The sequence below is a fragment of the Pseudoliparis swirei genome, chromosome 24 (assembly GCF_029220125.1).
Source record: "Pseudoliparis swirei isolate HS2019 ecotype Mariana Trench chromosome 24, NWPU_hadal_v1, whole genome shotgun sequence".
NCBI lineage: Eukaryota > Metazoa > Chordata > Actinopteri > Perciformes > Liparidae > Pseudoliparis > Pseudoliparis swirei.
Window position 1 is genome coordinate 2,027,802 of NC_079411.1, and position 17,096 is coordinate 2,044,897.

Below are 17,096 nucleotides of genomic sequence, written 5' to 3' on the forward strand. Positions count from 1 at the left end.
TCGGGTGTTTAAATGGTCTTATATTTAATACACAACACATGCATTGTTTCAAGGATTCAAGGATTCAAGGATCATACTAAACATCAACTGTGACTGATGTTTGAGCTCCAACATCACGAGCAGCAATAAACCTAAAAAAACACTGAACATGATACCGTCATTCCTCCAGACCTTCTTTTCCCCCCTTCTAAAGGACAATGTCAACTTGTGTCATCAAATTCAACTTAATTCCAGAGTCAAGGTGAGTACAGTCCACCCTGTGTGTGAGGAGAAGCCCCCCCCTCCTTCTCCTCCTCCTCCTGCTCAGCCTCAACTCCTTATGAATAATCAGGGCTTTCCGAGCGTCCTCCCCTTCCTGCGGCCGGCGGGGTTTTCAGTGGGCTGACAGGTGGACCGTCCGTGAGCCGCGTCCAATCTGGGAAATAAGGGACTTTTTCAAGCGTCTTCCTCGGCCCCGGGAAGAACATGAGGCTCTCCAGCATCCGCAGAGCGTCCTCGCTGGTGATTCTGTTGCAAATCGTGTTGATCTGCTCGGCTCAGGTGAGAGAAGACACGGGTTCTCCTCCTTTACTCTCTTTGTTCCCACAGGGCGTGAGGCTTATTGGACCTCAAAGGGGTTTTATTTCACATAATTGGGACTCTGAGGTGACTGTACGCTCCTTGTTAGTAACTTTATCCATGTGATGTGAATCTCTTGTGGTGTGTTATATTCCTGTTGGCACTTAAAGCTTATTTCTCTTCACTTTACTCATATCTCCCTCTATCTGACCCTCTTAAAATCCACCGTGTGCGTTGCTGTCGTGCTTCAAATCCATCTTTATTCAATCTTTCACGTGGAGAACCTTTTTTTTTTAAAGACTCAAGTGTACTTTCATTCATTATTGGCTTTATTTGTAAAAGAAAATCCGGATGTGACACGGGAATGTTTCATTTAAATGACTTTGATGTGTTTTTTTAAAAAGAAGAAGAAATGTGCAAAAGCAGCATTATTAATATTAGAAGAAAAAGGGCCAGAAACTGGCGTCGGTCGGACACACCTGGACCCTCCAGGTCCAGGCGGCACCAGCAGGACGAACATGCGGTGTAGTGGGAGTATAATGGGGGACCGGGTCTGGTTTTCCTGACCCCCCACCCCCCCCGCCCAGACAATGAGCCTCTGTGTGAGCCGCCGCTCTAGAAGATGATTTTTTTAAAGTGAGAGTAAAAATTAAAAAAGTGAGAAATTATAATTTGTGTGTGTTTTGCTTGCAGAGGGGCCCGGTCGGTCCCAGAGGCCCCCAGGGGCCCGTTGGCGTAGCGGGCTTCTCCGGAGTGGACGGCATTGATGTGAGTCCAGTGTGTGTGTGTGTGTGTGTGTGTGTGTGGTGTTTTATTATTAAGATGTTTGACTGAAGCTTTCTGAGTTATCAACCAGTGAACAATGAAGCCGGTTTTAGAGTTTTAACAAGAAGTTCCTCACATGACGACCAGATTAACGCTCATGAGCCGCTGTTGATTTTATTAAAATACACTCAGTTCATTTAGATTAAACACTGGAATTATTTTTGTATATACCCTCATTAAATAAACTCAGACATGTATCCTGATGACTCCCGACAGCGTAAGACAACGGAGCCAGAATCCAGGTTTCCTGAGTTCAAGTTTCCCTCAAATGCACCACGGTTATAGTTCAGTGTTATTTATATTCATGTGTGTGTGTGTGTGTGTGTGTGTGTGTGTGTGTCTGTGTGTATTCTTATTAACACGTGCTGCTTCTCCGGCCTCTTCACACGACCACAATGTCTGTGGAGAAGATCCCGAATCCTTCACAGAATATAAATATTGAAATCCAGCTAAAATATGAAGAATGCGGTTAAAAAATATATAAAAGAAAGAGAAAAATTTCTCAAAAAAGCTGTCAGAAAAATATACAAATGGGAAATAAAATAAATAAATGTTGCTGAAGTTCATCATCATCTGATCCTCAGGGCGAACGGGGAGAAGACTCCACGGTGGACGGAGGACCGGTGAGGCGACTCAAGAAGAGAGGAACACGTTTCATCCTCGTTGCCGACGTGGAACTGATGAACCTCCTTCTTCTTCTTCTTCTTCTTCTTCTTCTTCTTCTTCTTCTTCTTCTTCTTCTTCTTCTTTCTTCCAGGGTGCCGACGGTGACAACGGGCGGGCCGGAGCCCCCGGGGCCGCGGGCCTCCCGGGCGCAGACGTAAGTGTGTGGACGGTGCGTTCGTGGTCCGTGGGAGAGTCGAGCTCTCCAACAAGAGGCTGCATTGATCTGAGCTCCTCAGATGTGTGAGCGGTTTGTTTTGGCCTCCGAGAGAATAAACCAACCCGAGCTATTCAGGGGTCTCCTCAGAAACAGGGGTCTTTTTGTGTGAGGATGGAGGGGGAGGGGGGGAGACCGCCGCTGACTAGACCGGCGGAACGCGTGCCGGTTGGAGGAGGTGCAGAATGGAGGAGGTGCAGAATGGAGGAGGTGTGTCAGAACAGATTCAGAGCTTCATGTGAGACTCTGACTTTGTGGGGAGAGGACTGCCATGAGGAGATGAGGAGATGAGATGATGAGGAGATGAGGAGATGAGATGAGGAGGAGATGAGGGGTTGAGTAAATGAGAAGATGAGGAGATGAGGAGATGAGAAGATGAGGAGATGAGGAGATGAAGAGATGAGGAGATGAGGAGATGAAGAGATGAGGTGGTGTTTTTCGGGCGCTGTCTCTGCTTCCTTTCCTTCGCTGTTCCCTTTGACCAGGTGGAAAGTGTTGAGGGTTATTTATGGAGGCAGGGGAGGGGCTTATGGAAGCTAGGCCACGCCCCCTTCTTGATGTCATATGATGATGATGATGAAGCCTTCATCATGTCCTCGTGATGATGATGATGATGATGAAGCCTTCATCGTGTCCTCATGATGATGATGATGATGATGATGATAATGAAGCCTTCATCGTGTCCTTATGATGATGATGATGATGATGATGAAGAAGCCTTCATCGTGTCCTCAGCTGTGTGTGAAGCATCATTATTCATGGTGATGTTTTAATGTTGCGTTCAGGGCCCCGTTGGACCTCATGGAGATTCCGGCGCCGTCGGCCCCAAAGGACCAAAGGTACGTCCTCCGGGGTCTCTCTGCTGATCCTCACGCTGCGTTTGTTGTTCCACACTTAACGGCGTTGTTGTTGTTTGTTTCCAGGGGGATTCTGGGACGCGAGGGCTTTCTGGAGAGCCGGTAAGAACAACAACAACAACAACACATAAATACACAACAGTGAAAAGACGTGTTCGGATTTTCACGACATGCAGACGAGCGTTTCTTTTTTCTGCGTCGCATTGAACTGAATATGTTTGTGTTTGTGTTTTGTAAACAATTAAATAAATAAATCTAAAGACGTCTCGTCCTCACAGTTTGTTGTGATTGACTCGTGATGTTTGTCCTCAGGGCGCCGGACCTGACGGGCTGGATGTGAGTATGCACAGCGTCTACATGCACGGTTGCTATGGTTACAGGTACTGGTTACCAGGTCACTCCCCACGGCTGTAGTACAGCGATCATTATATTTCACATCCTAGAAGTAGTTCTAGGTGTTCTAGGTGTTCTGGGTGTTCTGTGTGTTCTAACGGGGTGTGTGTGTGTGTGTGTGTGTGTGTGTGTGTGTGTGTGTGTGTGTGTGTGTGTGCTAACAGGGCATCCCGGGGACAGACGGGCTTCCAGGGGAACTCGGCAAAATCGGATCTACTGTGAGTTTTATTCGCGTGAATCGTGTTTAAATTCACATGATAAACGATAAATTATATTTCTAAAGGTCTTCTTGATTCTTGTATTTTATTATATCGATTTTTTCACTGTAATACAAATTTTTGTCCTTCTTTTTTTGGCATGAAATTAAACATTTTAGTAATAAGTAAAGACAACATTATATGTTAGCGAATGTTAACCTATATATAATATATATATATAGAGAGAGAAAAATATATATATATATATATTAAATATATGTATATATATTTTATATATATACATACATATATATATAAGATGTGTTATAGATATGTTAGCTTATATATATATATATACATATACATATATATATTTATATATAAGTTAACATACATTTATATATAAGATGTGTTATAGATATGTTACTTTTATTTTAATCTCTCACAGGGAACAAGAGGCAAGAGAGGTCAAGTGGGTCGTCCTGGTGCTGCTGGGCCGCGGGTAAATATTATTAAAATATAAAAACACACGTACTCTAACGACGGGGAGGAAAGAAATTACAACTGGTTTAAATGTCAGAGTATTATGTTTCTTATTTGTTAACTAAATGAAAACTTGTTTTTTCCCAGGGTCCTCCGCCCGTGTACCAAGGAGAGGAACTGGTAAGATTCACTTACAGCCAGGGCTGCTCTCTGACTCGTCAAAATAAAAGCACATTACATGCTGTACACGCTGCTACTTTTTAAACTGCAAGAATGAATAATATTCTGGTCGATTCGCAGTTGATTGGAAGAAGAATAAAACAAAAAAAACAAAAAAAGGTAAAATAAGTTTATATATAACTGAAAGCCAGCGTGATGAGTTCAAGTGCTCGTAGAAAGCTCAGACATCTGAGACTAAACCAGCTACTAATCTTCCAAATGCACATCGTCCTCTTCATGACATTAATGCCTGAACTCCAAATAACTTTCAGTGAATTAAACATCACTTGGCTGCCCTCACAAGGTATATACATACTTTGAGTATTTTTTTTAAATTATCAAAAATAAAAGTAAAGCACAGGCAATTTGTTGTAAACAATAAAACATTTTTTGTTAATCTACCCATCCTGGCCCCCTCCCCCTGTGGGGGTCACAGGACGGTGGAGCCCCCTAGTGGCAGCGCTCTTCCATGACCTCAAATAGGCTGCTGTGTTTTTCAGTGTCCCAACGCCTGCCCCGCTGGACTCAACGGACATTCTGGTCTCCCCGGCATGAAGGTCAATGAAATGTCACGGACGTTGTTTTGTATATATATGTATATATATATATATACATATATATAATTAGATGTAATTTTAAAATATATATATATATTTTTATATATAAATATATATATTTATATATAAATATCTATATATATTTTAATATTTATATTTATTTATGGTGACCTTCCTCCTCGTGACCTTCCTCCTTGTGAACTTCCTCCTCGTGACCTTCCTCCTCATGACCTTCCTCCCCATGACCTTCTTCTTCGTGAACTTCCTCCTCGTGACCTTCCTCCTCATGACCTTCCGCCTCATGACCCTCCTCCTCGTGACCCTCCTCCTTGTGACCTTCTCCTCATGACCTTCCTCCTCGTGACCTTCCTCCTTGTGAACTTCCTCCTCATGACCTTCCTCCCCATGACCTTCCTCCCCATGACCTTCTTCTTCGTGAACTTCCTCCTCGTGACCTTCCTCCTCATGACCGTCCGCCTCATGACCCTCCTCCTCGTGACCCTCCTCCTTGTGATCTTCTCATGACCTTCCGCCTCATGACCCTCCTCCTCGTGACCCTCCTCCTTGTGACCTTCTCCTCATGACCTTCCTCCTCGTGACCTTCCTCCTCATGACCTTCCGCCTCATGACCCTCCTCCTCGTGACCCTCCTCCTTGTGACCTTCTCCTCATGACCTTCCTCCTTGTGACCTTCCTCCTTGTGACCTTCTCCTCATGACCTTCCTCCTTGTGACCTTCCTCCTTGTGACCTTCTCCTTGTGGCCTTCCTCCCGTCTGTCTGCAGGGCCACAAGGGGGTGAAAGGTGAATCCGGGGAGCCCGGAAGACAAGGACACAAGGTAACATCCTTTCCTCTCTCAGCCCCTTGAGACCTTATTCCTGATAACATAAACGTTCTAGAAGATGTTGAAGGTCATAGCTTGTTGAAGGTCATAACTCGTGTTCCTCTTCAGGGAGAGGAAGGAGCTCAGGGGCTGCTGGGGGAAGTCGGCACTCAGGGATTGCCGGTAAGATATTCCACCGTTTTCTCTCTCAACCTTCAACGTGAACAAAGTCAACACAACGTGAACACAACGTCAACACAATCTGAACACAATGTCAACACAACGTGAACAACATAAACACAAAGTGAACAACGTTAACACAACGTTAACACAGCGTGAACATCGTGAACAAATCGTGAACAAATCGTGAACACAACGTGAACAACTTAAACACAAAGTGAACAACGTTAACACAACGTGAACATCGTGAACACATCGTGAACAAATCGTGAACACAACGTGAACAACGTAAACACAAAGTGAACATCGTGAACACAAAGTGAACAACGTAAACACAACGTCAACACAACGTGAACATCGTGAACACATCGTGAACACAACGTGAACACAACGTGAACAACGTAAACACAAAGTGAACAACGTAAACACAACGTCAACACAACGTGAACATCGTGAACACATGGTGAACACATCATGAACACATCGTGAACACAACGTCAACACAACGTGAACATCGGGAACACATCGTGAACAACGTAAACACATCGTGGCGTCCTCCTCACGCTGGACTCTTCTGTCTCTCTTTAGGGCCAAGGTGGACCAAGAGGCCTCCTGGGAATAATGGGCTCCATCGGGGACAAGGTGAGACACACACACACACACACACACAGACACATACACACACACACACACAGACACACACACACACACACACAGACACACTATAAAACTGGCTGTCAATTATCCATCAGGACCGGGCTCACGATGGTTAACCGCCTTACCTTACATAAAGTACATTTCAAAATAAAAGCTCATAATGGAATATACCGTTGGCTGAATTGTCTTTTTGGGGATTAAGAAACACAAAACTAGAAAGCTGCGGCAAATATTTGACGGATTGATTCGTTGCATTTTTTGACCGTCGATTAATCGGGAAAATTACTTATTCATGCAAAAATATCTGTTTTCAGCCTCTCAATTGTTTTTTAAATATCATATTAAAATGGAAAAACATTTGGTTTCGCACAAAACAATACATTTAAGGACATTTAAGGACATTTAATGACATTTAAGGACATTTAAGGACATTTGACACCTTTGTTCTCTATTTTCTGCCACTTTATAGACGATTATTAGAAATGATTAATCAATAGATTGAGCAACTAATCGGCAGAGTAATCTAAACTATTTATGCGACCTGACATCTTTTAATCGAAAAAAATCCCGAATCACTAATTAAACATTCCTCCCCGTCTCCACACTCAGGGACCTCGTGGAAAACCCGGCGATGGAGGTCATCGGGGGATCCAGGGAGGCCCGGTGAGTCTTGTTGCCCCCCCCCCCCCCTCTCTGTATAACCGCGACAATAACGACGACATCTTTTAGGGCGACCCGGGCCAAAGAGGAGCCGTCGGTGAGCACGGGCCGGCCGGAGTGCAGGTGAGAGGTCTCACACAGGAAATGACCCCATGTCACTCTGTTAAAGACAATATAACATACATGTGATCATATCTTTCGATGACGTCACTGTTCCTTTGGTTTCTCCTTTCAGAGTGTTGTTTTATTTTGATGTCATGAATTAAAAATGTTTCTGTTTTTCTCTCCATTTGTTATTGTTGTTGTTGTTGTTGTACAGGGGGGTGGAGGCTCGTCTGGAATCAGAGGAGTGCCGGGTCCAAAAGGAGAGCCGGTTAGCTACGCTCATCAATCGATCAATAAATAAATAAAGACTGTCCCGCTGCTTTTCCTATTCGCAAACATAAAGAAACGTGTTTCCCGTCCCACAATGCAACACGTGAGCGTCTAACGATCCACGTGGACCTCTGCTTTAGGGCCTCGCCGGTCCAGACGCCCGCGAGGGGATACCCGGCCTGCCCGGATCCAAGGTGCCGGTCATGTTGTTCACACACATTTCACAGCAGTTGATATAGTTTTGTTTTGTTTGTGCTTTTAGTTTGAAAAATTCTGAAAGTGTGTGTTTGTGTTTTTTAGGGTCTTCTAGCAAAGGATGGGGCTCCAGGGGACGCTGGCCCACAAGGACTTCCTGTAAGTGTGACCTTTGACCTCAGAGCATCCCAGAGTCGCCGTCAGCGTGAGCGATGTTGTTGTTGCTGATGTTGTTGATGTGATTGATGTTGTTGATGTTGTTGATGTGATTGATGTTGTTGATGTGATTGATGTTGTTGATGTTGTTGATGTTGATGTTGTTGATGTTGTTGATATGATTGATGTTGTTGATGTTGTTGATGTTGATGTTGTTGATGTTGTTGATGTGATTGATGTGATTGATGTTGTTGATGTTGTTGATGTCATTGATGTTGTTTATGTTGTTTATGTTGTTGATGTTGATGTTGTTGATGTTTGATCTCCTTGTCTTCGCGCAGGGTTTGCCGGGATCTTACGGACAGAAGGGAGTCAGCGGTGCGGTGGTACGATCATTTTTATTGATTAATAGCAGATATATTTGCAACGCTACATTATGATTATCCTGAAATAAACGTTCCTGTTTTCCTCCGTACGTCTCCAGGGTAAAGCCGGTGACCCGGGTGCCGGAGGCCCGATGGGGTCTCTAGGGAAACAAGTACGTTGAGTTCACTTCCTTCTACAACTAGAGTTCGTTTGTTTGTCTTTAGCCTTTTTGATTTGAGCCGGTTCAACATGTGACGAGCGGCGTTGTCTCGGCCTGCAGGGCGAGCGAGGCGAGCAGGGCGAGGTCGGCCCGGTCGGAGCCCGAGGAGGACCGGTGAGTCGGCATTTCACTTCAATTTAGCAAAAGGTGTGGGAAACAAGAAATGGGAAACAGGAAATGGGAAATTGGAAATGGGAAATTGGAAACAGAAAACAGGAAACAAGGTTTTCACTTCCTGGCTCCGGCGTTTGGTCACTCATCCTGATGACTGTGGATTGTGAAAAGGATATATGTGTATATATATACATATATATATATACATACATATATATATAAACATATTTACTTATATATATATATATATGAGTCCATATATATACATAGATGTATATATATATATATACAGGACTGTCTCAGAAAATTAGAATATTGTGATGAAGTTCTTTATTTTCTGTAATGCAATTAAAAAAACAAAAATGTCATGCATTCTGGATTCATTACAAATCAACTGAAATATTGCAAGCCTTTTATTCTTTTAATATTGCTGATTATGGCTTACAGCTTAAGAAAACTCAAATATCCTATCTCTAAATATTAGAATATCATGAAAAAGTATACTAGTAGGGTATTAAACAAATCACTTGAATTGTCTAATTAACTCGAAACACCTGCAAGGGTTTCCTGAGCCTTGACAAACACTCAGCTGTTATAAATCTTTTTTTTTACTTGGTCTGAGGAAATATTAAAATTTTATGAGATAGGATTTTAGAGTTTTCTTAAGCTGTAAGCCATAATCAGCAATATAAAAAAAAGAAAAAGGCTTGCAATATTTCAGTTGATTTGTAATGAATCCAGAATGCATGACATTTTTGTTTTTTTAATTGCATTACAGAAAATAAAGAACTTTATCACAATATTCTAATTGTCTGAGACAGTCCTGTATATGATATATATTATAGAAAAGTGTGACATAAGAACTGCCAGAAAATACACCCGCATCTTCTCTTAATGTTACCTGTTCATGAAATAGTTTCCTTGATGACGTCTCTACAATAATTCATCCCAGAAACACATTTTAGTAACTTAAGTCGAACTTCATTGACAGCTCCAATCGCAAATATTTTGTACATACAAAATATTCTGAATTTGTGTCCACAGTAAACTAAAGAAAACAGATTTAATGGAGCTAAAGTAAATATTTCTAGTTACATTTAGACATCTATTTGTGGTTTCTATCCACATTCAAATGTTCTTTTGTCTCTTTCAGGGCGGACGAGGAGAGAAGGGGCCTGACGGGCCTCTGGGATCCCCAGGCCCCCGGGTAAGATCTTCATGACGCCCCTCGTAATCTGAACATCCATTTAAAAGCAATTCCGCGTGACAAAGAAAATCAATTAGTTCCGACAAATAAAGAAAAATCAGTTTGAACCTCATCAAGTGAGCTGAAACGTGCCTAAAAGAGGTCTGGCCCCAGCACAGAACCCTGTGGTACTCCAAACATGAGTTATACGTCCAAATATGGGGTTTATGTTATGTTAAAACGAAGAAAAGGATTCATGATGTTCACGAAGTCAAGACAAACTCGTCCATTTATTGTAATAGCATTCATTATGGGTTGGTACATAATCACACACAGACATCTTAAAATATAACATTTCTTAAACCCGTAGAAGCCAAATTTAGGAACTCTCTTTCTCCGATGTGTTCCATAAATATGACACGTGGATTTTTAAAAATTAATCGTAATCATTTGGTCAACATGTGGGCGTGAACAACACTCCTTTCAACCTGAGAGAAAAATAACAGGATTATGGTAAGATGTAAATGTTAGACCCTGGATGGATCGTGAAGCAGTTTAAAAAATATATGTATTTTGATAAAAAGCAAAACATAATAATCCCGTCGATGTGATTGACGGCCCAGGGCCGAACCCTTTTCCACTGCGGGACCTCGGCTCCATATCAAACTAAGAGATCGGGGGCCAATCGGTGTTCAGAAAAACTTTCTCCGATCCAGAACGTGTTTTGAACACGAGGTTCGTCCACCAAGATAAATCTGGTATCTGGGAACTGAAGCCTCGGGTCGTGCTTTTTTATTATTATTATAGAGTGGCAGGTCTGTGGCTCTACAGTTAAGTCTGTAATCCGGGGCATGAATGGCTTCTTGTTGCAGACATCCGAGGGCCAAAGGGGGGGGGGGGGGGAAAGAAGCTGAGAAGCCCTGAAAGAGCTCTCTGTTCCCCAGGAATGCCTGAAACCCGCCGGCCGACTGTACACCACAATCAGTACACCCCCCCCCCCCCACACACACACACACACGGTGACATGTGGGGTGGGGGGGGGGGGGTCTTCAGGTCCCTACAGCCTCTCCTCAGATCAGATGATGTGAAGCTGGAGATGTTTTTATACTTCAGGTGAAGGTGGGGGAGCTTCACACAGGCGCTCTTGTGTGGTGAATCTGGGTGTGGGTACAGTGTGTGGTTTTAACATGTTTATTTGTGTGTGTGTGTGTGTGTGTGTGTGTGTGTGTGTGTGTGTGTGTGTGTGTGTGTGTGTGTAGGGAGGCCAAGGGAACCAGGGCCTTCCTGGACTTCCTGGCCCTGCAGGTTATCGCGGCCAGAAGGGCGACAGGGTGAGAGACGCAACGTGACCCCTGCTGACCTCCACCTGTCACCTGGTGGAGGGTTTGATGGTTCTGATGGTTCTGATGGTTCTGATGGTTTTGATGGTTTTGATGGTTCTGAGGGTTTTAAAGGAAGATAAACAAAATCATGAAATTAAAGAGTTAAAAACAACAACATTTGACATGAGTAAATAAACATCTGTTTGTCCTCAGGGGGGCGTCGGCCTCGATGGTCCAAAAGGAGACCAGGTAGGTGTCATGGATTCATGTTGTTGTTGTTGTTGTTGATGTGTTGACCTGCAGGACGTCATTCACACATTTGTTTTTGTTCCAGGGATCCTCAGGAGACGAAGGAGCAGCCGGAGCTGTGGGAGAGCTGGTGAGCTTCAGGTTTCACTGAGGAGAGAAAACATCAAAACAGAAGAACAGAGGAAGACATCAAACATCTCTCTGTCCCTCCTCCTCCTCCTCTCTGTCTCTCGTCCTCCTCCTCCTCCTCCTCTCTGTCCCTCCTCCTCCTCCTCCTCCTCTCTGTCCCTCCTCCTCCTCCTCTCTGTCTCTCCTCCTCCTCCTCCTCTCTGTCCCTCCTCCTCCTCCTCCTCCTCTCTGTCTCTCCTCCTCCTCTCTGTCTCTCCTCCTCCTCCTCCTCTCTGTCTCTCCTCCTCCTCCTCAGGGCGATCAAGGAGAACCAGGAGAGAGAGGATCGGTACGTTACTGTGAAGCAGCTGCTGGAGTTCACCATGACAACAACACTGATCCACACCTCCAGTTAGCAACATGCACCTCCTCCACCACCTCCTCTTGTTTATAACCCCCACCACCCCCACCTCCTCCCCCCCCTCTTGTTTATAACCCCCACCTCCTCCTCCCTCTTGTTACTAACCCCCACCCCCACCACCTCCTCCTCCCTCTTGTTACTAACCCCCACCCCCACCACCACCTCCTCCTCTTGTTACTAACCCCACCACCACCTCCTCCTCTTGTTACTAACCCCACCACCTCCTCCTCCTCTTGTTACTAACCCCACCACCACCTCCTCCTCTTGTTACTAACCCCCACCACCACCTCCCTCTTGCTACTAACCCCCACCACCACCTCCTCCCTCTTGTTACTAACCCCCACCACCTCCTCCTCACTCTTATTACTAACCCCCACCACCACCACCTCCTCCCTCTTGTTACTAACCCCACCACCTCCTCCCCTCTTGTTACTAACCCCACCACCTCCTCCTCCTCTTGTTACTAACCCCACCACCACCTCCTCCTCTTGTTACTAACCCCACCCCACCACCACCTCCTCCTCTTGTTACTAACCCCACCACCACCTCCTCCTCTTGTTACTAACCCCACCACCTCCTCCTCCCTCTTGTTACTAACCCCCACCACCTCCTCCTCCCTATTGTTACTAACCCCCACCACCTCCTCCTCCCTCTTGTTACTAACCCCCACGACCTCCTCCTCCCTCTTGTTACTAACCCCCACCACCACCACCACCTCCTCCCTCTTGTTACTAACCCCCACCACCACCACCTCCTCCCCCCTCTTGTTACTAAACCCCACCCCACCACCACCACCACTTTCTCCCTCTTGTTACTAACCCCCACCACCTCCTCCCTCTTGTTACTAACCCCCACCACCACCACCACCTCCTCCCTCTTGTTACTAACCCCCACCACCTCCTCCTCCCTCTTGTTACTAACCCCCACCACCACCTCCTCCCTCTTGTTACTAACCCCCACCACCTCCTCCTCCCTCTTGTTACTAACCCCCACCACCTCCTCCTCCCTCTTGTTACTAACCCACCCCCCCTCCTCCTCCCTCTTGTTACTAACCCCCACCACCTCCTCCTCCTCTCTCTTGAGTTAACCTTGTGCATTGTGTTGTGATCAGACGGGCCCACCGGGAGAGACGGGGAATAAAGGACCCGAGGGCGGCAGAGGTCAAGAGGGCAAAGAGGGCAAAGACGGCCAACCGGGCCCTCGGGGCATGCAGGGCGACATGGGCGTCCCGGGCCTGCCGGGGTCGCAGGGGCCAGCGGTGAGATTCGTTTAAGAAGGCCACGGAAACGAGAAGGGCTCGTCGATGTCAACCGTCTTTATTTATTTATTTCTTTCTCTCAGGGAAAATCCTCAACAGATACACACATCAAGCAGGTCTGCATGAGGGTGATGCAAGGTGAGGTCTTCATCGAGAAATTAAAATCACATGAAAAATATGCGATTGAAGCCCTTTTGTTTCCCGCCCTCCAACGAGACGATGTATATATGTTAATACTATCATCCAAAGCCAGATGTAATGATTAAATGCTAGGTTAACACGTGGGATATTAAACAATAAACATGATTCACCTTTAAATGATACAAAAACACAAAAGAACATGTATTTATTTATTTTTCATCTCAGGGCTTTCATGAATGTCTCTGTGGTGAATGGATTCTCATTTGTGACGCATATATACATATATATATATATATATAATATATATATATAATATTTTTTTGAAATTACATTTGAGGTAATCCACAGTTTCACTGTGACCGCTGATGGAGCTTCTGAATACGGACGTCCTCCGTCTCCTCCACAGAGCAGCTGGCCCAGCTGGCAGCGAGCCTGAGCCGGCCGGAGTCCGGCATCTCCGGGATGCCCGGATCCCCCGGTCCGCCCGGACCTCAGGGCGTCTCCGGAGAGAACGGTTTCCCCGGACACACCGGATCTCGAGGACTGCCCGGTCTGAAGGGACCGGCTGGGCATCTGGGCCGCAAAGGACCCAAAGGTGAAGTCTAGGCTTCATGTGTTGAAGCTGCATTCTCTCTCCTGACCACCAGAGGGCGACTCCTCTGGTTTTATAGAAGTCTACACTCATGTGTTGAAGCTGCATTCTCTCTCCTGACCACCAGGGGGCGACTCCTCTGGTTGTATAGAAGCTTATGCTTCATGTGTTGAAGCTGCATTCTCTCTCCTGACCACCAGAGGGCGACTCCTCTGGTTTTATAGAAGTCTACACTCATGTGTTGAAGCTGCATTCTCTCTCCTGACCACCAGGGGGCTCCTCTGGTTGTTTAGAAGTCTATGCTTCATGTGTTGAAGCTGCATTCTCTCTCCTGACCACCAGGGGGCGACTCCTCTGGTTGTATAGAAGTCTACGCTTCATAACTTGCTGGCGTTTCTTCTTCCGTTTCATCTGGTCTCACGTTCCGGTTCTGACCCGGTTCCTCCTCGGGGGTCCTCCAGGTCCTTCAGGTCCATCTGGGTGTCAGGAGGAGGGACCCGAGGAGCTTGACCTCACGATGGTTCTGTGCTCGTCTCTCTGCAGGTGACCATGGCGACCGAGGGGACAGAGGACCCACGACCAGAGGAGCCAAAGGAGCTCCCGGAGCCCCCGGTCTACAAGGTAAAGGACCCGCCGTGACGGCCTCAATATTAATATCTGACTCATAACTCAGATTATCAAACCGAGGCCACGCGGCAGGTCAATCTGAGTGGACTTCAACGTCCCTTTTTCTGGCTTTTAATACAATTACAAATACAAAGAAAAAAAACATCATCAAACAGTGGTATAATAATAATAATAATAATAATAATAATAGTAATAATAATAATAAATCTTATATTAATCATCATTATGATAATTCATTAGAATTTCTAACTATTTCTATATAATGAAGTGAAAAATAATAATTAGAGAGTAATCCACTGAGTTATGCGATTGGCTCCCTCGTGTGGCTAAAAAGTGAACTACAGATATACTTTTTTTTAAAAGTATTCTGTGACTCAAGTTGAGTCCCAGTGTTTTGCGTATGGGCTCCTGAGCAGGGAAGACAAGAACTAGTTTTACCCCCCTTCTCCCTTCTCAGGTGACCCCGGGCGAGCAGTTTACGGCCCTGACGGTCGCGATGGAGGCCGGGGGCCCCGCGGCGCCCCCGGTGTGCCCGGAGTCCCCGGGCCCCCCGGCGCCGCCGGCCTGAACGGCTACTGCGAGTCGTCCCAGTGCGTCCTGCCCGTGATGGCGGCGCCGATCTCCGCGAAGGACTCCGGCATGAAGGGCCCCGGTGACATGTGAGGAGACCAGAACCACGGGAGGAGAGACCAGAACCACCGGAGAGACCAGAACCACCAGAGGAGAGACCAGAACCACGGGAGGAGAGACCAGAACCACGGGAGGAAAGACCAGAACCACCGGAGGAGAGACCAGAACCACGGGAGGAAGATGTGGTCCTTTTTTTAAATGTTATTTTTATTTCGGGAGCTCATTTTTTTTTTGCTTTTTAAAATCGTTTTTTTTTACCTCACTTTATTTTTTATTTTTCATTGTAAAATTAAAGAAATGAAGAAGTCACATTTACACCAGAGCTCCTGTACGCTTATGTAAATCTGTCAAGATGCAAATTCTACATCTTGATGACGAGTTGTTTGTTGTTTGTTTGTTGTTGTTTATCCACGTCACCCCGCTGGGCCTCATGCTGTCGCGTTCCTGTGAAAACCTCCCATGACTTTATATGACTTCTTATTTATTATACGGAGGTTCAAGGCGACGTGAGTTGTACAGAAGGAAATAAACACATTTTCATAACATCTCGCGTGTTTTGTATCGACGAGAGCGGCTAAACAACAACAACCTTGGCTCTATTGTTATTGCGTAATGCATGAATAAAATGACGTCATTTAGAGAAGAAGAACATTATGACGACGACACTAACATCTTAACTTCTTCTTGTGAAAGTCTCATTCGAAACATATTAAATGAAGTCGACTCATTTAAACCCTCAACGTGTCCATTTGATCCTTTACTGCTTCAATTATTTTTAAATCTTCTAATTAACTCACGCAATGTTTTTAAAATCAGCTTTTTGAAACCTTTTAGTCCCACGACGACTTTATGGTTGATCATACACGACGACGTTTACGACGAAGATCTGAGAGAAACAGAAATTATTCTGACGCGTAAACGTGATTTAACTCAGTTAAAGGACTTTGTGACCTGAAAGTCCTCAAGTTGGGTTAAAAAGACCCACATGCAGCAGGAGAAGGAAGGAGACAAAGGAAGGAAGAGGAGGAGAAACATCAAGGATGCAGAGGGGAGAAAGAAGCAGATGACTGGAGAACGAGGAGCAGAAGGAAAGGGGGAAGGAGACATAGGAAGGGAGAAGAATGAGGAAGAGAAGGAGACGTAGGAAAGAAGAAGGAAACATAGGAAGGGAGAAGAAACAGCTGAAGACGACGGAGTAAGATAAAGAGGAGCAGAATAAGGAGAGGAAGGCGACATAAGAATGAGGAAGATAATATGAACAAGGAAGAGGAGACAATGGAAGGAAGGATAATAAGGAGAAGAATAAGAGGAATAATAAAACAAAAGATGACAAAAGAGTAAGAGAAAAAGGAGGAGAAAGATGAAGGAGGTGGCAATGGAAAAAGGAAGTAGAAGAAGCAGAAAGAGAATGAGGAACAATAGAAGAAGAAGAAGAAGAAGAAGAAGAAGAAAACAAAGAGAAGAAGGAGTAGAAGGAGTGAAGACGACAATAAAGGAACAGGAGAAAGAAGCGAACAACAAGGAGGAGATGAAGGAGGAAAGCAGCAGGAGGAAGAGGAGGAGCAGGAGGAAGAGGAGGAGCAGGAGTGATGAGGAGGAGCAGGAGTGATGAGGAGGAGCAGAAGTGATGAGGCTCAGCCCTCGGCTCAGTGTATCATTTATTGTGTCACAGGTTGGTGAACAGGTACTAAATCTCACATCCATTGATCGTATAAATAGCCAACCGAATAATAATAATATTAATAACACGTTCACAGACAGTCATCAAGTATCCAAGTCTTAAGTTACGGACGTCAAATAAAAAGGCGTACAAAATATCGCAGATGTTGGAAGTCCAGCCGGGAAAGC

At 45.2% G+C, this 17,096-nt stretch overlaps 1 protein-coding gene across 2 annotated transcripts; it reads left to right on the forward strand.

Annotated features, from left to right (window-relative positions):
• The first annotated feature begins 409 nt into the window (after window positions 1-409).
• col9a1a (collagen, type IX, alpha 1a) lies at window positions 410-15,793 on the forward strand. 2 transcript variants are annotated; one of them, XR_008830820.1, is made up of 32 exons: window positions 410-540; window positions 1,252-1,326; window positions 1,968-2,006; window positions 2,141-2,203; window positions 3,049-3,102; window positions 3,187-3,222; window positions 3,433-3,456; window positions 3,678-3,731; window positions 4,159-4,212; window positions 4,341-4,373; window positions 4,913-4,969; window positions 5,753-5,806; window positions 5,921-5,974; window positions 6,560-6,613; window positions 7,238-7,291; window positions 7,358-7,411; window positions 7,608-7,661; window positions 7,804-7,857; window positions 7,964-8,017; window positions 8,356-8,400; window positions 8,499-8,552; window positions 8,661-8,714; window positions 9,868-9,921; window positions 11,160-11,231; window positions 11,436-11,471; window positions 11,557-11,601; window positions 11,896-11,928; window positions 13,112-13,258; window positions 13,342-13,396; window positions 13,811-13,994; window positions 14,535-14,612; window positions 15,076-15,086. XR_008830820.1 is itself a non-coding variant. In XM_056408389.1 (32 exons), the coding sequence occupies exons 1-32, from the start codon at window positions 466-468 to the stop codon at window positions 15,279-15,281; spliced, it is 2,064 nt and encodes a 687-aa protein (XP_056264364.1). In that variant the 5' UTR covers window positions 410-465; the 3' UTR covers window positions 15,282-15,793. The 2 variants fall into 2 exon arrangements, 1 of the variants encoding a protein (XP_056264364.1); XM_056408389.1 differs by having other exon boundaries at window positions 13,806-13,994; window positions 15,076-15,793.
• Window positions 15,794-17,096: the final 1,303 nt, after the last annotated feature.

Excerpts from the sequence above, each read along its gene's own strand:
- col9a1a (XM_056408389.1), top strand. The coding sequence starts at position 466 with ATGAGGCTCTCCAGCATCCGCAGAGCGTCCTCGCTGGTGATTCTGTTG. Across the intron at positions 3,457-3,677 it reads CCGGACCTGACGGGCTGGAT|GGCATCCCGGGGACAGACGG; the intron begins GTGAGTATGCAC and ends GTGTGCTAACAG. Across the intron at positions 7,858-7,963 it reads CCGGCCTGCCCGGATCCAAG|GGTCTTCTAGCAAAGGATGG; the intron begins GTGCCGGTCATG and ends TGTGTTTTTTAG.